At 51.2% G+C, this 23,414-nt stretch overlaps 2 protein-coding genes across 3 annotated transcripts in view; one reads left to right on the top strand and one right to left on the bottom strand.

The window, feature by feature from the left end:
* The window catches only part of CLSTN3 (calsyntenin 3), a 29,123-nt gene extending 11,990 nt beyond the window's left edge, over positions 1–17,133 (bottom strand). The window contains exons 1-13 of one of the 2 annotated variants that reach the window (XM_011983061.1): positions 17,038–17,133; positions 16,140–16,272; positions 13,696–13,818; positions 13,061–13,256; positions 11,291–11,499; positions 10,875–11,024; positions 10,437–10,622; positions 9,719–10,000; positions 8,804–8,916; positions 5,457–5,619; positions 4,722–4,775; positions 3,862–4,019; positions 3,577–3,725 (exon numbers count right to left, since the gene is read on the bottom strand). In XM_011983061.1, the coding sequence (XP_011838451.1) occupies positions 3,577–3,725; positions 3,862–4,019; positions 4,722–4,775; positions 5,457–5,619; positions 8,804–8,916; positions 9,719–10,000; positions 10,437–10,622; positions 10,875–11,024; positions 11,291–11,499; positions 13,061–13,256; positions 13,696–13,818; positions 16,140–16,203 (1,847 nt within the window). In that variant the 5' untranslated portion in view covers positions 16,204–16,272; positions 17,038–17,133. Of the gene's footprint in view, positions 1–3,576; positions 3,726–3,861; positions 4,020–4,721; positions 4,776–5,456; positions 5,620–8,803; positions 8,917–9,718; positions 10,001–10,436; positions 10,623–10,874; positions 11,025–11,290; positions 11,500–13,060; positions 13,257–13,695; positions 13,819–16,139; positions 16,647–17,037 lie in introns of those variants that run through there. The other variant, XM_011983060.1, reaches the window with a different exon arrangement.
* Positions 17,134–17,864: 731 nt separating this feature from the next.
* Positions 17,865–23,068, top strand: RBP5 (retinol binding protein 5, cellular). Its single transcript, XM_011983059.1, has 4 exons — positions 17,865–18,104; positions 18,387–18,565; positions 22,020–22,121; positions 22,577–23,068. The coding sequence occupies exons 1-4, from the start codon at positions 18,032–18,034 to the stop codon at positions 22,628–22,630; spliced, it is 408 nt and encodes a 135-aa protein (XP_011838449.1). The 5' UTR covers positions 17,865–18,031; the 3' UTR covers positions 22,631–23,068.
* Positions 23,069–23,414: the final 346 nt, after the last annotated feature.

Genomic DNA, 23,414 nt, shown 5'->3' with positions numbered 1-23,414 from the left:
TCATCCAGATAGGCCTAGGGCAAAGCCCCTTGGGAAACAATCCCAGATGACCCTGAAGGCACAGACTCCAACAGACATCCTCCCTGCAATGAGCAATGCTGTGCTGTGCTGCCGCTCTGGGAATCCCAAGGGGAACAGGAGGCCTGACCCACAGGCACTGCTGGTCTGGTAGAGAGATTAGACATGGCACACAAAAGTTAAAACAAAGGTAAATATAGTCATCGACATATGAGTGGAACAAACAACCAGAAGAGTTCAGAGGAGGGAGAGGTTAGTTCTGGCTAGGATAAGAGGAGGGTGCTTGGAGAAGGAAGGTAGGAATGATCAGAGAAAGTAGCAACTGAGCTAGCCTTTGAAGGAGGGTAGTACTGACCCAGAGTGGATGGTGAGAAGCTTTACTAAGGGGAGTAGAGGAATATGAGGCAGGAACGACCAGGAGCCAGATGGCTGGTGGCTTTAAATGCCATGATAAGATCTGACTGTTTTTCTCTAACCTTTTAGAGACAGGGTCTCGCTCTGTCACCCAGGCTGGAGTGCAGTGGTGCAATCATGACTCACTACAGCCTTGAACTCCTGGGCTCAAGTGATTCTCCCACCTCAGCCTTCTGAGTAGCTGCGACTACAGGCATGCAGCCTGTTGGTTGTCCAGGCTGGTCTCAAACTTGTGGCCTCAAGTGATCCTCTCACCTTGGCCTCCCAAAGTGCTGGGATTATAGGTGTGAGCCACTGCGCCCAGCACATTTGACATTTTTATGCAGTGGACAAGAGGAAGCCACTGACATCTTTTTCATCAGGGAAGTGTGATGATGAAAACTCAAAAGATCACTCACCCAGCCTCAGAGTGGAGGATAAATAAAATTAGAAGACTAGAGATAGGTCACCTAGTTAGGAGGCAATGGACCAGACAAGAGGTAATAAGACCTGGGCTAGAATAGTAACAGCGGCAAAAGAAAGAGGAGACAGATTTCAGACACCAGCACAGAGGCAGGGTCCAGGTGACCTGGCAACCGATGGGCAGTGGAAGATAAGACAGGGAAGAATCAAAGATGACTCAGAGCTTTCCAGCTCTGGGTGACTGCAAGGACAGAGACATCATTAGAGAGAGAGTTCAAGGGGAGGGCTGGTTTGGGATTGCAGTTGCTTATTTCAGCATTAGCTCATTCGGTTGAGGTGCTGGCGGAACTTCTACATAGAGGCTACAGGAAGCAGGTGGAAAGTCAAAAGCTGTGGAAAGCGGACAATACTAGAGAAACAGATGTGGTATCTATCTGTTTGGGGGTCAATGCCACAAGTAGATGGGCTTTCCAAGAAAATACTAAAAAAAAAAAAAAAAAAAAAAAAAAACCTGCATTTAGGCATTGACCAAATAGCTGCATAAATCTGGCTTTAAATAGACAGACGTCCAAGAACTGAAAACTGGAAGCTACGAAAGCCACATGGACAGGGGCAAGGAGAAGCATCAGGGAAAGGGAAGTGTTGCTAGGTACCTGTCTGTCTCTGTTGCATGCGCGCGCACACACACACACACACACACACGCACACATATCCCTCTATATTTCCTCCCATCACCTCAGGGAAGTATAAGGATAGCACCAACCATGTAGTAACCTTAGATATGGAGACATGTAAACTCTGTTTCTTAACCTCATAGAGAAAACATCAAGGCCCCTTTCCTCATAGGCAGGTTCCAAGCCCTCGGATAAACCTCTATCCTGGGCATGAAAAAGATAGGAGGAATTCAGATGAGCCACTCAGCAAAGAAAATGTCATCTCCTCCCCCTGCAGGAACTCCCCTTGCAGAGCTCCACCCTAGGCCACAAACCAGAGCCCTCCCTTCTGACACGGCTCCTGAGCACTGGAGGGAACGAGGCAATGCCTTGGCCTCTGAGGGATGAAGCCTGTCATAACTGAATGACAGCCCTTTAACAACTGGCGCTCTGACTGGGACATGGTGGGGTGCATACTCAGCAATCAGCTGCACCCACATTAACTCATCTGCCTGTGACCTTCAGCTCCATACCCTGAACCAGCAAATTCCCAACAGCCACGGCCCGGGCCCTTCCACGGCTCTAACTCTGAGGCCTGATGATCACACCCAGTCACCCTCTAGGGCTCAGAGCGCTCTCCCCTCTAGATCCACCCCTCCCAGGATAGGGGCAAATTTTGGATGTTTATCTTCATGAAGATAGCTCACAGAGAAACTGAGGCAGAATGGGGGATGGGGTAACAAGATTGGAACGCAGAAATCCTGACTCCTAAAGCATATAATTCACCCACTAGATGGCAGTATCTCCTAAAAACAGCCCATAAACCATAATAAGGGTTGAAAATGCCTTCATGTAATAATAGCCAGCATTTAAGCAGCATCAGCTCTCTGCTAGGCATTTGATCCAGATTATATCATGTAGTTATGATAACAATTCCATGAGTTACTCTATTGCTATCACTACTTTATAGCATTTGCCCAGTGCCAAAAAGCTAGCAACAGACCCTATGCTCTTAACTATCATACTTTCATTGCCTCTCAATTGATCTGTATTTTTAAACATGTAATATATACTCAAACCTTGAAATAATCAATCTACAGTTTTTCTTTTAAAGACACCAAAAGTCATTCACTTAGAATTCAGAGGTCAGCAAACTTTCCTTTTTTCTTTTTTTTTTTTTTTGAGACAGAGTCTCACTTTATAGCCCAGGCTGGAGTGCAGTGGTATGCTCTCAGCTCACTGAAACCTCTGCCTCCCAAGTTCCGGGGATTCCCCTGCCTCAGCCTCCTGAATAGCTGGGATTACAGGCATGTGCCACCATGCCCAGCTAATTTTTGTATTTTTAGTAGAGACGGGGTTTCACCATGTTGGCCAGGCTGGTCTTGAACTCCTCGTGATCCGTCTGCCTTAGCCTCCCAAAGTGCTGGGATTACAGGTGTGAGCCACCACGGCCGGCCAGCAAACTTTTTCTATGAAGGATTAGATAGTTCTGTTTGCGGGGCCATATGATCTCTGTCCCAACTACCCACAGTTCTGCCATCCCAGTGTGAAAGTAGCCATAGACATATGCAAACGAATGGGCACTGGTGTGTTCCAATACAACTATTTACAAAAACAGGCAGCAGGCCAGATTTGGCCTAGGACTGCCAACCCCTAGACTTACGTCATCGTATGTGACCTTGCAAGAGCTTGGTGAAGCAAGATTAAAACAAGTGAAGCAGCCCGGACTCACCATTTGCCCAAGGTTATCCAAGCAATTCGTATTGAGTCAGAATTAATGTCCGGTCTCCCCACTCCCAATCCTGTGTCCCACTTTACGTATCAGCACAGAGGCAAAAAGGAGATCAAAGCCCGAAAACCCTAGAAGTGTGACTTGGTAGAAAGAGTAACGTATTGATTGTTGAGAAATCTGAGTGTAGTCCAGACTCTTCTACCAATATTGCTCTGTGACCCTCTCCATTTGAGGGCCCAGTCTCCTCATCCATAAAACAAAAGAGGTATGCCTAGCTCTAAGTGATGCCTTAGGCCAAGGACCTGTGACAGGGTCCGGCTCTGCTCAACGATTTTCCCTGCCCCACCCAACACTCACTTGACAGCAGTGGTGAGGCGCAGGGGCCTGACGCCGGGCGTGGCAAAGCGCAGAGTGTTCATGTAAGCCACGTGCTGCAGGGCATGGTTGAAGGTCTCCACATCATCCCCCTCCAGGGTGAGCAGGGACTGTGAGGGGTTCACGTGGACCTGGGCCCCAGATACAGATACAGCTGAGAGCAGGGCCAGGAGGTGGGAGAGGAAGGGAGCAGAGGTAGAGGGGTAGGGCAAGGGGGAGGGGCGGGGGGCATGCGGGGAAGAACAGGGCTAGAGGATGGGGCAATACCTTCATGCCTTTGCCCAGGCTCTCGAAATCCCTATAGTCCAGCCCCTCCCGACATGCATAGAGGCACTCGATGACCTCACGGCTCTCCAGGCGACCTGAGCGCACGCTGAAACCAGCCAGGTAGCCATGGAAATAGTGGTGGATCGGCAAAGGGTCTCCTAGGGTGGGAACACAGGAGCAGGACGGAAGGTGAGAAGAGAGGAGGATGGAAAAGGATGAAGGCTGAGAGAAAGGGAAAGGAGAGAAAGAGCAGAAGAGTTGAGAAAGAAAACAAAAAGGAGAAATGTGGAAACCAAAAAAAAAAGGAAAAGAGATGAGAGGTGAAGGAGAAGTGAAGATAAGAGGGGAGGCTGGAGAAGGGAGAAAATGAGACAAAAGAAGACAGAATAAAGCCAGGGGAGAAGAAAAAGGGTGAAAAGTAGAAGCAACAAAGATGAGAGGGAGGAAGAAAAGGAAACAGGACCAACAGGAGGAAAGAGTCAAAACAAGGAGGAAGCGGGAGGTGGCAGGAGAGGACGCCTTTCCAGACATGCAGGGAGACCAGGATGGATGTGAGCGAGCTTCACAGATGCCCAGACCTGACTCCTGACTCCTGCCACCTCCCTTCTGCCATATGGAAAGCCACCAAGAGAGCCCCATTCTTCATTCTATGGGCTGGACAGGACACCCAGAACCCAGCCGAGCTGCCTCTGGCCTTACCACTCCAGGAGCCTCCGCCCTGCTGTATTTCTTGGAGGCTCTGCCACCTGGTGGCCTAGGAGGCTGTCACAGGCTGGATAGGATTTGGGGTGGAAAAGGGATCTTAGAACAGAAAGTGAGGATGAGAACTCTCTACTCTCCAGTTCTTACACACAGAGTACCTTGGGTGATGTCTGTACTGTTGTCTCCCTTTTCCTTCTCTTTGTTCTTCTCCTCTGGGGATTAAAAAAAAAAAAACAGTGGTGATGAGTTCAGGGATGTGCAGAGATTGACAGAGAGGAATGAGACGTCTTCCTCTCATCCCCATGAGTGCTCTCATGTTCACATGGGACTCTGACCCTCCCGTGTATAACCTGCAACCTCTCAGCTCAACCCCAACCCTTCTTTTGTCATGTCCCAAACTCTCCAGCCTCTGTTAGAGACAAACCCCCAAATACGATACACTGCTGAGGAAACATGTGGGCTCTGGTAAGACAGGCAGGCACATGTGCACACACACTCCCAAGAGGAGAAAAGTTTTTTAATGGCTTAAAAGTTGAAAGACTGAGGACACTCTAAGGGGTTACTCTCCTTAAGCAGGGGAACAGGCTATGGAAGTCATCATCACTTTGATGGAACAAAGTGGAAACGGGCTGGAGTTACAGAGAGTCTGGGGATGCCTGAGAAATTAATTCCTCCGAGTCAGAGGTGATGACCCATTGGATTAGTGCGAGATATGGGAGGGAGGCTGTGGTCCCTTCCATGGAGATCTTCAGAGTCACCCTGCCCAGCTGCAGAGAGATGCATGAGGTGGCCTCAGCCGCCGCGTCAGACTGCCCTTGCTCCTCACCAGCCTACCTCCCTTCCCAAATCCTAAACCACTGGAGTCTTCACTGAGAAGACTCAGAGGGACTTACCAGTCCAGCAGGCCCCAATCATGAGAGCAGGCTCCCTTCGGGGCGGGTGGATGAGGCCATTGTCATGGATGAGGGCAGGGTCGAAGGAGATGCCATCGGTGTAGAGTGTGACTGTGGGGAACTCGAGGTTCAGAGCGTAGTGGTGCCACTCATCATCACAGACCTGGGCGAGTAGGGTAGGGGCAAGAGCCTCTCAGGTAATTCCTCTTCAGAGAGCTAACCCCAGGCACTGCCCCGTCTCCTGGGAGACAGGGGACAGTCCCTTTATTCCCAGTTCTACCAATAAGGCTTACTAGTGCTTTGCTGCCTATCCACCTCAAGGAATAACATCCTTGTCCAAAATCTATCAGGTAATCAGCCTAGTAGCAAAGATTCCACTCTTCAGGGAAAATTAAAGCTATAAATATTCCTAAGAGGAGTAACACACTGTCATGAATAAATTTCCCCCAAAAACTTATGTATTACGTATGTATGTAAGGCACTGGAAACTCTAGAGATGGGGTTTCCTTCTGTCCCCCAGGCTGGAGTACAGTGATGCAATCATAGCTCACTGAAGCCTCAAACTCCTGGGCTCAAGCAATCCTCCCACCTCAGCCTCTGGGGTAGCTGGGACTACAGGTATGTGCCACCACATCCAGCTAACTTGTTTATTTTTTAGAGATGAGCTCTCACTATGTTGCCTAGGCTGGTCTCAAACTCCTGGCCTCCAGTGATCCTCTCAGCCTCCCAAGTAGCTGGGATTACAGTTTATCTCTAGGGTAGCTTCTAACCCACCATTAAGCACTAAAATAAATATTGCTTCCCTTTGCAGTCCCTCCTAGGGCCAGCCAAGATGGAATGGGGGATGGTCAGAGGAAAAAGAGGCAGAGAGTACTCTGCCTCATCCAGTTCCAAATATTGGGGTTCCTCAAGGCTCAGACCTAGGCCCTCTTCTCTTTCCTCTCTACACTCTCTTCCTAGAAGTCACCTCATCTGTTGCCATGGGTTTGGGTACCATAGTTAATACACTGGTAACTCCAAAACCTGCATCTGCAGCCCAGAGTTCTCCTCTGAATGCCAGGTTCTCTGCTTGGATGCCCACAAGTATCTCACATTTAACACATGTAAGATGTAAGTCCATGCCCTTTCCCAACTCCCTCAGTTTCTCCCCAGGCAGTATAAATGCTCCATCATCCATCCAGCTGCTCAAGCGGCTGACACAGGAAACAACTTTGATCTTCCCTTTCCCTCAGCCTCCACATCCAGTCCATCAGCAGGTGCTGTTGATCCCAGGTCCAAACAGAGCTACAAGCTGCAGGTTTCTGTGCAGGACTCTCCGTCTCCATTGCCACACATCAGTCATGTCCCCAACCCCTTTCATGAAGACTGTTGCAACAGTCCTGTTTACTGTCTCCATTAGATCTCTTCAATACATCCATCCCACAGTTGCCAAGGGGATCTTGTTAAAATGTAAATCTGGCCAGACGTGGTGACTCACGCCTGTAATCCCAGCACTTTAAGAGGCCGAGGCAGGCAGATCACAAGGTCAAGAGATCAAGACCATCCTGGCCAACATGGTGAAACCCCGTCTCTACTAAAAATACAAAAATTAGTTGTGCCTATAGTCCCAGCTACTAGGGAGGCTGATGCAGGAGAATTGCTTGAACCCGGGAGGCAGAGGTTGCAGTGAGCCAAGATCACACCACTGCACTCCAGCCTAGTGACAGAGTGAGACTCCATCTCATAAAAGAAAAAAAAAAAAAAAAATATATATATATATATATGTAAAAATCTGATCAGGTCATGCCTCTGCTTTAAATCCTTCAAAAAACACTTCCCATCTCTCATATGACAAAAATCGAGACTAACTCTGCTGAAAAAGTCCACTGTACAACCTGATCACTGCCCATCTCTGCAACTTATCTCCAGCCTAGTTCACTGTACTCCAACCTCACTGGCCCTCTTTCCATGCTTGGGACATGCTGAGCTCTTTCTTGCCTCAGGGCCTTTGCATCTGCTCTTCCCTCTTCCTGGAACCTTCCCACTCTCTTCCCACAGGCAGCTGTTTCTCATCCTTTAGCACTAGGCTTAAATTCCACCTCAGTCAGGTCCCCCAGGAGCATCCAATCCAAGGTGACTTCTCCTCTCCTTGCCTCCCCCCATGCTCTGCCCCAGTCCCTTGCTTGCTACTTTCAGAGCATTTATCACAATTTATCGTTTTTACATGTCTATTTACTTTCTAAAAATTTATCTCCCCAACTAAAATGTAAGTTCAATGATGGCAAAGATTTTGTTTCATTCATTGTACCCCCAGAACCTAGCTGAATGACAGAGACTTAGTTGTATTTAACAGATACTGGTTGATTAAATGAGGTTGAATTAAAGAAAGATAGCAAAGGTGACATTATCAATATTTGCAATGTGTGGGGGGGCGGAAATCAAGAAGCAGCAAATGGCAGACTGTCTCTTTAAAAGAGTGCCACAGACAGCAAAGCTTTTGTAGATAGCCCTAAATTATCTAGTTTATAAATTATCTGGGCACTTCTCTTTCTCTGTTCTGCTTTTTTTTTTTTTTTTTTTTTTTTTTTTTTTTTTTTTTTTTGCCATTTGCTTACTCAGCCACTCCACTAGGACTTACAAGAGAAACAGAAGGAGTGAAAACTCAAATTAGTCCTCACTGGTCCTTGCGGTCAGCCTGGAGAATAAATAATAAAGAGGCTGCAACTCTTGGCTCAAGAGAGGATTTTAAATATTTTATCCATTTTTATTTATCCCTCCATAATCAGGGCTGATAATAGTGAGAATTAATATATACAGAGGGAGTGCTTTTCAGTCTACAAGGGTCTATTACATCATTTAATCCTAACGACTCTGGGATACAGAATTCTTTTTATCCCTATTTAACAGGGTTTTTTTTAACCCTGAAGTTTACACATATTAACAAAGATTTCATAGCCAGCAAATTCCCTTGGCAAGACTCAAACCCAATCTGTGTACCTCAGAATGACTTATCTTGATTACAACAGGCTAACTGCCTGAAAGTCAGGGACATATACTGTTAAAGTCCTATTTAACAGAGAGATGGAATAAAACAGGGAGGAAATAGATGGTTGGTCGAGTTTGCTGTTAGTAGTCATTTGTTCTTTTTTTTTTTTTTTTTTTTTAATCCAGAAGTGCTTTCTGCAGGGAACAAGCCTTGGGAAAAGGGAACAAGAGGACCTGGGTGTAGAATGGTCAGGGGCTGAAAGTGGAGAAGCAAAGAGAGCGCAAGGGGAACCCAGAAAATGCTGACCCTGCCCAGAGAAGGTCCTTTCCTAAAAGTGAGTCACATCTACTCAGCCCTCGCAGGAGCCTGACTCTGGCCTCACCTGCTCCAGCTTCCAGAGGAACTTGACTGGGCGGGCACTCTCAAGCAGGGGCCAGTAGAGGAAGGCAATCCTACAGCCGTGGACAGTCAGCGAGTAATGAGAGAAGCCATCCTCTGAGGGCACAGGAAGGGGACGGGGTCAAGTACAGAGGCTGAGGCCAGAACAAGTTCAAAGCAGCAGGAAGGAGAGGACGCTGGATTCTCTTAATCCTCTCTCATTCCCTCATTCTCTAGCGTTTCTCTCTCTCTCTTTCTCTCTTACACACACACACACACACACACACACACACACACACACTCCAGTCCAAGTGATAACTTGGGCTTCTGAGGCACCCTGGCTGGCCCACTCCCTCACCAGCTCTTCATCAGCCCTTTGGTTAATACATACATCATGGGTGACAACCCTTTTCAAAAGAGTTGTCAAGGTCAAGAGAAATGAGGTTGGAGAAGTGGCTAGAAATGAAAGAGCAGGTCAAGACTGAGCCCTCTCCAGTGGAGTAAGCCCTGCAGTTGGGGAAAGAACAGGGCTTGGAGATGGGGCCAACCAGTCCCAAAATGGGAAAATGAAAGAATGGGGCACACCATTACCCAGGCTTTCCCATTGCAATGGAGGGGTTTTAATGGGAGTGGAGATAGGGGGTGGGGGCAGCCTACCACATGGTGGGACACAGGGAAGTTGATTGGGCAACTGAAAATGAGAGTAGCAGCAAGGAATCCCATTGCACTCTGACGCAGTAGGATCCAACATGTCATGTTCGGGATAAAGCACAGAATCAAGGCATATCACACCTGGCACTTGCACCTCACAAATGAAGACAAGGGAAGTGACCTGTTCACAGTCACACAATGGGCAGTGACAGAGGCAGGAAAAGAAGCCAGTTTCCCTCTCTGGCTAGTGTCTGGAGGGGAGGCTCACCATTCTGGACAGTGTTACATACGATGGTTTCCTCTTCCTTCTTGCCCTTGTTGGGAGTTACGCCATGCTTCATCCAGAAGGACAGGGTGAAGTGGTCACTGAGGCTGTCCTGGGGCCCAGAACCCAGTCCACTGGGGCCACCCAGGGGCACCTGCACAGCCTGGGTGCCATTGAACCAGTAGATCAGGCTGCTGTCCTGGCTGTAGTGTACCGAGAGTCCTGCTGTCCAGTTGGCATTGGGGCCGGGCATGGGCAACAGATCCACCTCCCCAGTGGCAGCACCTGTGGGAGCCCCAGGAGGCACAAGTGTCAGAGCCAAGAAGCAGCAGATGGTGAAATGGGCAGGAGGCAGGGAAAGAGGGACTGATGGGAAAAGATTTCCTGCAGCATATCTCGCCACCTCTTGTGGCCTTTCAAAGACAAGAGAGGGATGAACTCTCTTCTAAGAGTATCTCCGCAGTGAACCCATTCTCCAGCTCTTCTCTCCCCACCATCGTTCCACCATGCATCTCGTGACTGTCTGGTGCAACGACTATGCATTTTTGCCAAAGATATATGTACCTGCCTTTTGGGCCACAGAAGCTAACCATGTGTCACAACCTCTATGGATAAACACCTGTGGATGGCCAGCGGTGACATAAGGCAGAGTCTTGGAGAAGTTTGGACAGAGGTTGGATGGGAAGGGATGGGCCTGAGGCAGTGTTGGGAGCACACCTACCGCAGAGTTTCCGCAGCGCCCGCTCTGAGTAGTTGTCACGGTCGCAGCCCTTGGCCACATGGCTGGTCTGCAGCTCTATGGTGGCCTGAATGTTCCAGAGTGGTTCATCACAAGTCTCCAGGCGGATACCAGGGAACAAAGCCAAGCTCCCAGCGCCTGGTGCATATTCGATCCTTTTGTTCCAGCCTGCATGGGTGAGACAGAGAGGGCGACGGGGAGAGAGAAGGGTAAAGCAGCCTCCCCTCTCCATGCTCCTCTTGCCATGTCCATGGACAGTTTGGGACTCCTGGCAGGATGGCCCGGCTAGAGGAGATAGCTGCAAACCTGCCCCAATATCCTCCAAGCCCTAGCCTAGCCCCCATGATTGTCAGAAGGGACAGAAAGAGAGACGAAGAAAAAAGAGGATTCACAAGACGGGGCCCAGCGCTGAGCTCTCACCTTGCCAGCTGGGTTTACAGGTGGGCTTCACCTGAATCTCCACCTCGGCATCATCTGCCGCCCGCTTCTTCCCACAGTCATAAGCCGTCACTGTAAACTTATAGAGCCTCTCACCACTGTACTGCAGCTTCTCTGTGTTCTCAATGTTCCCTGGGGTGGGGTCAGGAGGACAGAGCATTAGAGCACTGGAGAAAGCCCAGGGCAGAGAGGGCAGGATGTGCGAGTTCATCGGGCAGCAGGCAGGTTAGGCAGCAGGACGCTGGGAAAAGGCGTCTGGGAAGGGAAGGCTCCATTTGGGAAGAAGGGTGAGGCGAGGGTCTGAGGGGTGAAAGTGGAGAGTGGAACCCCGGGTTGTCCTGAGGGAGGTGGGTGCACAAGGGGAACTAGGTGGCCAGGGAAGCCAGGGGCGGACTCACCGTCGTTGTCAATGAGGAAAGGGGTGTTGGGTGTGAGAATCTCGTAGTAGCAGATCTGGCTGTACTGGGGGGAGCAGTCACCATCAATGGCTTCCACCCGCAGGATACGATCATACAGCTTTCCCTCTGTCACAGCCGCACGGTACAGCCGCTCCACAAACACTGGGGCAAACTCGTTCACATCGTTGACCCGCACGTGCACAGTGGCCCTGCACATACCAGAGGGAAGGAGGGATGGGGACACGTCAGCCAGCCTCGATATTATACATCGAGATACAGCCTTGATACAGCACACCGAGGTACAGCCTCGATACGGTACATCAAGATACAGCCTTGATATGACACACGGAGGGACAGATTCGATACCATACACCGAGATACAGCTTCCATACTGTACACCAACAAACAGCCTCAATATGGGCACAACGAGATACAGCCTCAACACTGTACACCAAGGTACAGCCTCGACACGGTACACCCATATGCCAGAAAGGAACAAGCAGGAATCCCGACCGAGAGCCAGAGCAGGAGGCAGCCTGCCCGTCTATCCCTGAGACTGAGGCAGCCAGCACGCTCCTCGCCACCCCACAGAGCACCAAGCTGCATCAGAGCCATGCCAGGGAGAGGACAACACCAGGGGGAGGGCCCGAAGAAAGGCGACTGAGGTAGGGGATAAGGAATAAGCCCCAGGGGTACTCAGGAGCTGATTTTGATGACTTCTGTGTAGAATGCTATGGGTAAGGATGCCAAGAGGAGGGTTAAGGCATAAAATCCAGCAGGGCCTTCCTTCACAACAGTCAGCTCCAGGGGGATAACCGAGGAAGATGCAGAGTAAAAGCCAAATTAAAACCAGCCGTAAGAAGGGAAATGGCATTTGTACAAAGGTCACAAGTCATCTGACACATCTGAAGAGCACGTGTGGGCAGCGCTGCCTCCCGTGCATGTGGCCCCTCCGTAGTCATGCGCCAGGGCAAGCAGAGCTGGGTCGAGGCCCTTCATACTGAGCCCTGCCCCCAGCCAAGACGCAGGCTCCCAGGCCTCAGAGGCAAGGGTCCTATCTTCAAATGGGAAACTGAGTCACAAAGAGCATTTTTATCTCTAGTGTCTCTTAGTGGCTCAGGCATCCTGACTGAAGATCTTTCTCTTATTCTCAAATTAAGAAGTTAGCTGGCAACAGGCGTAGGTGTCCCAGACCCGAGCCTCTTTCTTGCTACAACCATCCCCTGCCCACCCTCACCTAGAGCTATATGTATATGTTAGGGATCGTGTGTGTGGTATACACTGCAAATAGACTGGAGGGGGCAGTGGAAAGGAATCTGGATGCGTGCTGAGTGTATTCATCCTCTTCCTTCTTGCTCTCCTCCTCGTCATTACGCCCATGTACTGAGCCCTTCACCGTGTATCAGGCACTGTGGTGCATGCTTTCAACACAAACCATCTCCTGGAATCTTCACAGCAACCTTATGAAGTAGGTGTCATCACAATCTCCATTTTACAGATAAGGAAAAGCAAGTCCAGAGAGGCTAGGCTGCCCAAGGTCACGAGAGGCAAAAACCAAGATTAGATCCACTGAAGTCTACTATACGTTTCTGTCACCTTGCCTGAAGGTCCCTAAATCCTAGGAACAGCAGGGGATGGGGTTCCCTAAGTCCTAGGAACAGCAGCGGGTGGGGGTGGACATTCGATGACCGCACTGACAGAGGATGGTGGGCTTGGGAGAAGGGAGGAGGACCCCGCAACACATGGGGCAGGAGATAAGGACTTGCTCACTTGTGGGACTTCTTGGTGTTGGCCCCGTCGGGGCCCTCGCCACAGTCATAGGCCTGGATGGTGAAGGTGTGCTCCTTCTGGGCCTCGCAGTCCACAGGCTCCTTGGCCCGGATCAGCCCCTCTCCTGTCGCCTTGTCAAGGATCACGGCCTCAAAGGGCACCCCAGACCCATGGAGCCGGAAGCCACAGATCTCACCTGGCAAAGGGGAGAAGGGGAGGAGTGAGGCTGCTATGTCTCCTTCCCCACCCTCAGCCTCCCCACCTGGGGTCCAGCTCCACCTCTCCTCCCGAAGCCCTGTCCCTTCTCCTGTAGGCATAAAAGCATTAATGATCAAACACACAACTCCAAGCCCAGCTTCCCTGAGCAACAACCTCCCAGAGCCTCCAGGCCTGAGATCTGACAAAATCATGATGTGTTTAACCCTTGCCTGGCCATGTCCTTTTCTGGCACCCCTGACTCAATCTCCATTCTTCAATGGAGCCCATTTCCCTCCTTGAGCCCACCTTTATTTTCCCAAGGCCTCTTCCCTTACTTTCTCATTGCTCCCAGGACCTTCCCTCCCTCCCTTGATTTTGGCCCTCCCACCCACTTTTCTCTGTCCTATCCTGCCTTGCCATCCCCCAATCCCAATTACCTGCATAGCGCAGCGGGGCATCCTTGTCCAAGGCAAAGAGTGGTGGGTTCAGCAGGACAGTGTTGTCATTCTCCATGACGATGCCCTGGTACTCTGCCTCAATCCATGGCTTGTGCTTGTTGGCTGGCCCCACCCCAGGGAAAGGAGAGGAAGCACCTGTGAGCAGGGCCTCTACTCCCACAACAACCCTTGTTGACCCAGACAACTCACACCTCAGCACCCTCACCCTTTCCACCCCCTAGACGAGCACCTTACAGGAGGCGGGTGGTTGAGGACAAGAAATCAGCTACTAAAGGAGTCAGAGGGTCTGCGGAAGGTCATAGCCTTCTCCTATAGTAGGGTAGACAGTTCCCATGGAAACTACCTGCCCTGGGGGTGAGAAGGAGGGGATCACTATCTCCCTGGGAACCATGGTCAGGATGTGGAGAATGTTCTTTAGGGATTTCACGTGCTAGAGAATGGAGACTGGGAACTTCAGGGAGCAGTGGTGGGCCATGAGAAGGCCCTGGAAAGGGAAGGGATAGATTAAGGACAGAATTGAAACTAGAAAAAGAGGTAGAAGTTTCCTGAGATCCTGATTGCTTCTCCTCCTCCTAACTCATTTCAATCCTGATTCCTTCACTCTGCACTTCTCCCAGCCAAGCCCCAACTTGAGGCCATTCTCCCAGAACACAGGATGGGGAGAAAGGAGAGAAGTGAAGATATATAGGACAGAGGGAGGGGGCAGAGAGGGGCAGGAATGGAGCAGAGGAATCAATGCCGAGCAACTGGACCCAGCAGAGCCGTCATCCTAAGGGATTATCGGGCTGGCCTAGAAACATGACAAATCCTGTCCCTGCTTCCCACCCCCACACCCAGGAGAACACATTGGAAACCGGCACATTTCTATGTCCTCCACCAGACCATCAAGCCACACTCCCTGAAACCCACTTTTTATACAGAACTCAATCCCAGTTTTTATCTACCCCACCTCCTTCCCTTCAACCACCAGCCAATTCAGAATGGATGCGGGACTCATCAGACTCCCAATCTCCCCATCTTCTACCAGATTCAGGCTGGTGAGGGACTGTGGGGAAGCATATTTCCTCCTCTTCCACATCACCCCCCAACCCAGCCTCCACACTTGCTCTATCTAATCCCATCAAGCCAACACCCAGGCTCCCAAAGCACACCCATGAGGCAGAAGGAAACTGAGTCACCAAAAGGAACCTCATTCCCTGTATCTCATGGTGAGCAAGAAACCCTGATTTCCATTCTCTCCTCCAACCACACCCCAGCAAGCCTGTGGCATGGGAAGGCTTTCTTACTGATGACCACCATAACCCCTTCCTGAATGCTGAGGAGAAAGCCACAAGATGGTGCACAGGAGGCGGTACAGGAAGTGGCAGGAGGCTAAGAGGGGAGGCTGAGGTCAGAGATGCAGGAGAGGAACAGAGCGCGATGGAAGGGCAGGGCTGGGCGCCTTCTGCGCAGCTCCCGCTCCCACCCTGCTTGTCTCCCCAGGTCTCTGAGCCTCTGTCTCCTCTCCTCCTGGCCCCCTGCGGTCTCTGCATTTGCTCCCTTTCACTCCGAGGCTCCCGGGCTCCTCCTTGACTCACTCTTTTCCTGACTTTCCTCTCATTCTTCCCTCTTTTTTCTGCCTCCACCTTTACCCTTTTCCATCCCCTCCTCACCCCCTCCCACGCCTCATCTCCGGTCTTCTCCTTCTCAGCTTTCCCTCTCACTACTCATTTAGCGCCCCCCACACACCCACTTCTGCCCTTTCCTGCCAGTCTCCATCCGTTTCCACCTACCTGAGCCCTCTGCCCGCAAGGCCCCCCACCCCCCACGTCCTCCCTCTCCGTTCGTCCGACAGCCCCGCCCAGCTGAATGTATCCGCTGTCTGCCAGAGAGGGCAGCTCTGGTAACCCACAGCCCAGCTGATGCAGGCATAAGGGTATGAATGCAGAGGCACACGCAAAAACATACGTGCTCCGAATTGCTGAACTGCAGCAAATACTTTCTCCCCAGGATGGGATGGAGGCGAAGCAGATGGATCTGCCACACACCCTTAGCATGCGCCAGTGAAAGGGAGAGCCGCTGGGAGACGTTTGTCACCCGCTCGGGGGGCAATCCTTCCCAGACCCGAGGTAGCCACCGGCGTGCAGAAATTGGGGGAGGGGGAGAATAGAGACCCCAGGACGGCAATGGAGACCAAATGGGAGCAAGATGACCAGCAAGAGAAACGCATGGGTAGAGATGGACCGGAAAGGAAGGTGTAGCTGGGAGGAAGAGAGGGAGAGGAGACGGAGCAGGTCTGAGAACATGGATGGGAAGGCGGGTGATCAGAAGAGGACCAGACACTTGTCAGGTGCCAGGGAGCCTCGACACCTCCTTCCCACCCCTACCGCGCACGGCGCTGCCCGACACCCCTCTTTCAGGACCCCCACCCCCACCTCACTCACCTTTGTTACAGGAGCAGGACGCGAGCAGAGAGGCCAGCAGAAGGGGCAGCAGCAGGAGGGTCATGGTGCGGCGTGGGGCAGGGCAGGGCCAGGCGTTTGCCTCCCCTGGGAGCCTCCAGCCTGCGGATTCCACCTTGCGGGAGGGATACAGGGGGTCTCTAAGGAGCGGGGGACAGCAGGGCAGGGACCTAAAGGAGCCTACCGCCCACACGAGTCCATAAAGCGGGCCTGGGCAGATCCCAATCTGGGTAGCTGAGGCGGGGGACTTGCAGTGGCTTCCAGTTTCCCCCAGCCCAGCGTCCTCACTCTCTCACTCCCACCCCAACCCCGCTACTGCAGGATGACGTCAGCACAGCCGGGCAACGATTGATGGCGCCGCCGGCCAATCAGGTGACTGGGGGGTACCAGGTGCTGCAGCGGGGGAGGGAGCCAATGGGACTGGGGCGTCGGGGCTGGAGAGCTTCAGGGCTCCTTCCCCTGGCTGCAATTTGGGGGAGCCGAGGAACTGCGGGGGCTGGGGAGGAAGCTGGAGAGCCACGGAGGGGGTGGGAAAGAAGAGGGACGTGGGGAGAAAGAAGCCAGAAGCCAGGGGGTGGAGAAGAGAGACGTCAGCGGGACCTGAGGGCGGCCGGGAGGGGTGGCGCCGCGTCACCCCGCCCCCCAAACTCTGCATTAACCTCTTTCCACAGCCCCTTCCATCCACAGATCCCTGCTGCGTGCCCTCTGGGAACAGTGAAGTAAAACCCTCAGTCTGAGTCTGAGAAATCCTGGCATTTGTAGCCCAGGTCTGCGAGGAAATCGCAGGGCGGTAACGAGGCTCTGGGACCCCAGGAGGGATAGGACGTCGTGCACCCCTCGCACGCGCACCTGTAGGGACCGGTCGCCTCCTCCCGCCTACCTGCCTCCCTCCTTCGCCCCGAATTTCACCTTAAACCGTGATGAACCAAGCCCAGGGGATTCTGAAGCCCGGGACGATGGCAGGTCCGAGACAGAACTGGGCAGCTGGGGGCGGGGCACAATATTATTTAGGCGCCTCCACCCCACCTTCACAGAAATACATCTGGAAAGCATGGGCTGTCCTAGGGCTGGAGACTGGGGGTTGTGGTCTCATTGATGACTCAGAGGGAGAGAAAACCCTCAGGGTCCCAAGCCAAAGAGAATAAAATTCTCCAGAATAGCCAACAAACTCCTCTCTGGCTGTCTGTTCCGGACTTTGAACTCAGCAGCCCTCGGGCTCCGCCTCCCTCCTAAAGGCTCGTTAGGACCAAGAGTCTGGAAAGCCACTTTGGGGTCCCAGTTGAGCACATTGCCTGAGGGAGCTTTGGGGGCCAGGCCTACAGGGTGCTCTTCATGGTGGCTTCTGGGCAGCTGGCTGTCCTCACCCCTCCCCTCACATCTTCCAACATCACTCAGTCCCAGGATCTCAGGATATTGCTGAGATCTCCACCTCACACAGCCAGACCAGCCTCAGGTGCCTCCCAGGAAAGACTGACCCTCAGGCCCTGGGAGGGTTCCCAAGCCTGCCAAAAATGAGGTGGAGGCCAAAGCTGGCCTTCGGATGGTTCGAGTTTTGGATGACTGACAGCCCCAGATCCTGCTCCAGGTTCTTCCCTCAGGAAAAGCCAAGGTCAGACACAACTTTGCCAAATCCCTGCCCCTTCTTCAGGCTGGAGACACCACCCCCAAACTCACCATAGGGGGAGGGAGAAAGTCTGATAGGGACTCTTATTGCAACAGGGCCCCAGCCTTATAAAAAGCCCTGGTAACCAGGCCGTTACACATCCTGTCTCTGTGTGTGCGGCTGGCCTGAGTCTCTCAGCCTCACCTGCCAGACAACGCCCCCTCCTTCCTCACCCTGTCTCCTGTATTCTCCTGAAACCTTGATCCACACAATGCCTCCCAACCTCACTGGCTATTACTGCTTTGTCTCACAGAAGAACCTGGAGGACTACCTGCAAGCCTTAAGTAATGGCCTCGCCCTCCCAGACCCGTCACTCCCTTTCTCCCCTCTTTCTTCCTGCCTCTTGGTCCCATGGAGAAGAGGGAATGCCCGGGGTTGGGCACTGTGGAAAGGCTCAGGCGGCTGGCGCCTGACCTGGGATCCATTTCTAACCAGGCATTGGAAGGAGGGGGTGAATCCATAGTCCCAGACCCAAGGAAGGGAAACTCACAGCCCTGAGGGGCTGCTGCTGGCAGAGGAGCTCCTGGCTGGCTAGCAGCACCCCTACTAAGAGGCAGCCCCCACAGACATCAGCTTGGCTGTGCGGAAGATCGCGCTGCTACTGAAGCCCGACAAGGAGATCGACCACCAGGGCAACCACATGAGGGTGAGGACGCTCAGCACCTTCCGAAACTACACTGTGCAGTTCGATGTGGGAGTGGAGTTTGAGGAGGACCTCAGGAGCGTGGACGGACGGAAATGCCAGGTACGTTTCCCCTGGCTGGGCGGTGGCCAGAAGGAGGCATCACAGGAGACTCCTAACAACATGGGGCAAAACAAAGTGACCTTCCCCAGCCAGAGCGGGGGGAGGAGGGGAATGGTCACCAGAGCAGGGAACGCAGTCCCCAGGATACCAGTCTCCAGAACTAACAGGTCCTGGTGCTCCCCGTCTCTCCCCCACTTCTTCCCTGCCCTCTCTTCTCACCAGCCCAAAGGGCAAAGAACAGGGACACTCAGACCGAAGAGCAAACATTTGCCCACTCTCTAGCCTGTGACACTGTTGGTCACCCAGAGTCTCTTTTACTTTAGCATCAATAACTTCACTCTCCTGCATTTCTTTCTACTTCTTACATATTCCTTCTTAGCCTCTTTGCAGATCCTAATCCTCCTATTAATTCTTTAAACTGGAGTTTTCTCCCCAGAGTTTTGTTCTTAATGTTTTCTCCCTTTTGTCTGCCCACTATCCATAGGCTAAATCATCTACACCCATGCCTTCTGCTTCCATCTATAGGCTGCCCTTGGCATGAATTCTCCAGCCAGAGCCATCTCCTGAGCTCCAGGGCAATGTTTTCAACTGCCTACAAAATACAGTTGGCCCTCCATATTCATGGGTTCTGCATCCACAGCTTCAGCAAACTGCAAATGGCAAATATTTGGGAAAAATAAAAATAAAAAAAATACAAAATGATACAAATAAAAAATAACACAGTATAGCAACTATTTACAGAGCATTTGCATTGCATTAGGTATTACAAGTAATCCAGAGATTATTTAAAGCATATGGGAAAAGGCTGGGCGTGGTGGCTCACACCCATAATTCCAGGACTTTGGGAGGCTGAGGCAGGCAGATCATTTGAGGCCAGGAGTTCAAGACCAGCCTGGCCAACATGGTGAAACCTTGTCTGTACTAAAAATACATAAATTAGGCCGGGCGCAGTGGCTCACGCCTGTAATCCCAGCACTTTGGGAGGCCAAGGCAGGCAGATCACCTGAGGTTGGGAGTTCAAGACCAGCCTGACCAACATGGAGAAACCCTATCTCTACTAAAAATACAAAAAATTAGCCAGGCATGGTGGCACATGCCTGTAATTCCAGCTACTCAGGAGGCTGAGGCAGGATAATCACTTGAACCTGGGAGGCGGAGGTTGCGGTGAGCCAAGATCACGCCACTGCACTCCAGCCTGGGCAACAAGAGCAAAACTCTGTCTCAAAAAAAACAAAAAAACAAAAATACAACAATTAGCTGGTCATGGTGGCTCATGCCTGTAATCCCAGCTACTTGGGAGGCTGAGGCAGGAGAATTAGATGTACTTGAACCCGGAGCCAGAGGTTGCAGTGAGCCAAGATCACGCCATTGCACTCTAGCCTGGGTGACAGAGCAAGACTCTGTATCAAAATAATAATAATAAAGTATACAGGGGAATATACGTAGGTTCTCTACAGATACTAAGCCATTTTATTCAGCAGATTTGGTGGGGTGGGGGTCCTGGAACCAATTTCCATTTGAAGGCCCAAGGTCAAACTCAAATTCACCATCTTCCTATCCAAATCTACCCCACTTTTATATCTACTGTCTCCACTAATGGCAATAATCAGCCAGGCCAGAGACCTGGGAGTCATAATCAATATCTCTTGTTTCCTTACCTCTAGGCTCTTAGCGCACACACACACACACACACACACACACACCCCACCACCACATCTAATTGGCCAAGAAACCTTTGTAACTTTTCTGCATTACCCAGTATAGCAGCTGCTAACTTCAGATGGCCATTGAATACTTGAACTATAACTAGTCCAAATCTAGATGCTGGAAGTGGACTTTCAGACAGTGCCAAATAAAAAAGAAGCATTTTGGAAATGTTTATATTGGTTGCATGCTGAAACAATAATATTTTGAATATTTTTGGTTAACTAAAATATATTATTTAAATTAATTTCCCCTATTTATCTTTACTTGTCTAATATGGCTCCTGACCCATTTTATTTCTGTTGAGCATCACTCTTCTAAATGGCTCTCCTGTGTTCCCTCCTAACCTTTCTCTATCACCACCCTAATTCAGGCCTTCATTTCTCACCTGGTGCCTGAAATTGGTTTTTTGCTTGTTTGTTTGTTTGTTTTTGCTAAACTTGGGTTCTCACTGTGTTGCCCAGGCTGGTCTCAAACTCTTGACTTCAAGTGATTCTCCTGCCTCAGCCTCCCAAATGCTGGGCTTAAGGGTGTAAGCCACTGCACCCAGCTGGTTCTCAGTCTTAACCCTCCTCTAATCTGCATGCTGTAGCCACAGGGTCTACCTAAAATATAAATGTGACCATGTCACTCTCTGACTTACACCCTTTCAGTGATGATCTATTACATTACATCATCTATTACACTTAACTCAGCATACAAGGGGTCTCTGTGAATCAGCTCTTCAATTGCCTGCACCACATATACTCTAGGTTAGAGCCCTTCGGAACTAATTGCCTTTCTCTTTTACCGCTATTTCTAGCTGTTTCTTTCCTTGCTAGAAATTTCCCATTCTCTCCAATCTAATTAACTCCCAACTTCCTTAAAGATTTCACTCTGCCTGCCCCACTGCCTGGTGTCACAGTTACCTATTTACTGCTCCTCTATCCGTTCAAGACTCTGAGCTCCTTGTTTGGGGCCTCTCCTATGGGAAAACTCAGTAAGGTTGATTGAATGCTCAGGCCCAGAGGGGTTGACTCTTTATTTCTAAGGATACTTCAGCTGTTCTTGAAACCGAGAAAGAGGAGAAATGAGATTACCTGGTAGGATTTCCAACCAATCTCTCTTTTTTCTCAGAAGTCCCTCTAGGTCAGCCAGAAGTATTCAGTGGAAAAAGTCTCCATTCTTCATAAATGCCCTCCCCAATTTCACCTCTACTTATTCTGCTACCACCCCTGCTCTCACCCAAAGGTCACTGTAGACAACTTTGGGCCCCCCTCGGTGACCTTTAGGAGTGGGAAGCTGGGTGTGATGGTTCATGCCTATAGTCACAACACTTTAGGAAGCCATGGCAGGCAAATCACTTGGGCTCAGGAGTTTGAGTCCAGCCTGGCCAACGTGGAGAAATCCTGTCTCTACTAAAAATATAAAAATTAGCCGGACATGTTGGTGCATGCCTGTAATCCCAGCTGCTCGGGTAGGTGAGGCATGAGACTCACTTGAACCCAGGAGGCAGAGTTTGCAGTGAGCCGAGATCCTGCCACTACACTCCAGCCTGGGTGATGGAGCAAGACCTTGTCTCACCAAAAAAAAAAAAAAAAACCCGAAGGGGAAAGGGAGTCCTGCTGAATCAGAGCAGCTCCCTCGCTCAGTGGAGGGGCTGGAGCAGACAGTATCTGCTGCGGAGTAAAAGGGGAACCCACTCAGAGTGAGTTGGGAAGCATTTTGAGCATCCTGCCTCCCAATGTCTTTATTCCCTCTTTCCCTATAGACCATAGTAACCTGGGAGGAGGAGCAGCTGGTGTGTGTGCAGAAAGGGGAGGTCCCTAACCGGGGCTGGAGACACTGGCTGGAGGGAGAGATGCTGTATCTGGTAAATGGGGTAGGGGCTGGGTGTCTGGGAGAAGGGCCTGCAGCTATGCGGCATTCCCTTGTCCAAACCAGATAGGTCCACCACTCTTCCCCCAGCCCAGCCCCACTCCCTGTCCAAGGAATTGACCAGGGAGGGAAAGCAAAAGCACTGGGAGGAGTGGGGAGGGGAAGAAACAGAGTGGCCAAGGTGGGTCCTGGCTATGAGTCGGATGAATGCCCATAAATCATCACTGGAGCAATGGAGGCTTCAGCCATTTCACATCCCCTGACCCAGCCACCTTCCTTCCTGAGGGGTGGAAAGTTGAGGATGTGGAATAATGATACAATTGCCCATACATCAAACACTCAAGCTGCTGTATCCGGAAGGAGTAAATGGAGGTCAAGGACCTTGAGGAAGGGGCTCTGGCTGGTAAAAGCCCGCTTTCTCGCTCCCCCTTACTTCCCCTCTCTTCCCAGGAACTGACTGCAAGGGATGCAGTGTGCGAGCAGGTCTTCAGGAAGGTCAGATAGCCAGAGAGGAACTGAGGCCCCTCCAGACAGCACCAGCCCACAGACCCTCCTGCCGTGCCCCCTTCAAGCCCAGATTGTGCCAGGTCAGCTGTCCCTGCCTCTGGCCACCTACCCTTCCTCTGGGTCCCTCCTCACCCCTCCCCTTGTTAATTTGTAACTTGCAGCCCCCAGGCCAAAGTCCTTTCTCACACACCACTGCCCAATAATGACCTCACTTCCAGGTCAAGGTCTGGCCTCCCAGATGAAAGAAGCAGGCAAAGGGAAGGAGCCCCTGAGAACAACCAATGTCCCCTCCCTCCTGTCCATTTGACCTCTTCTTTTCCTTCTAAGAAAGAACTAAGCTATGGGCATTTGGCGATTAGTGAAAATTCTATCCTGATGGACTTCTGGAAAACTGTGACTGGGGTTCAAGAGTTTAAACGAGGGCTACCGGCAGAGGCTTTTTGTCCATTTCTTTGTCCTTATTCTCAAGAAAGCCTCATGTACTCAACAAAACCAGGCCCAAGACACAGCCCCACCCACACAGGGTTCAACGGACCCCACAGCTCTGACATCTGAAGGCATCTGGCTATTTGATACTTCCATCCTACATGTTGGGAAAGAGGGATAGGATGGGGTAAGACCTTTTTCCAATGCTGGGGGAGGCGGGGAGCTTCTGAACGGTGACCTGTCTGCTTTGGGAAGGGCAAGCAGCAAGAAAGCCAGAAAAAGCAGAAAAAGGAAGTAGACGGAGGATGCGAGGTCACGGAATAAAAGACAGGAATACAGGGGTGTGAGGGCATAG

Source organism: Mandrillus leucophaeus, unplaced genomic scaffold, assembly GCF_000951045.1.
Source record: "Mandrillus leucophaeus isolate KB7577 unplaced genomic scaffold, Mleu.le_1.0 Scaffold245, whole genome shotgun sequence".
Lineage (NCBI taxonomy): Eukaryota > Metazoa > Chordata > Mammalia > Primates > Cercopithecidae > Mandrillus > Mandrillus leucophaeus.
Note: the sequence above shows the minus strand (reverse complement) of the source record. Positions and strands in the feature narration are given on the sequence as shown.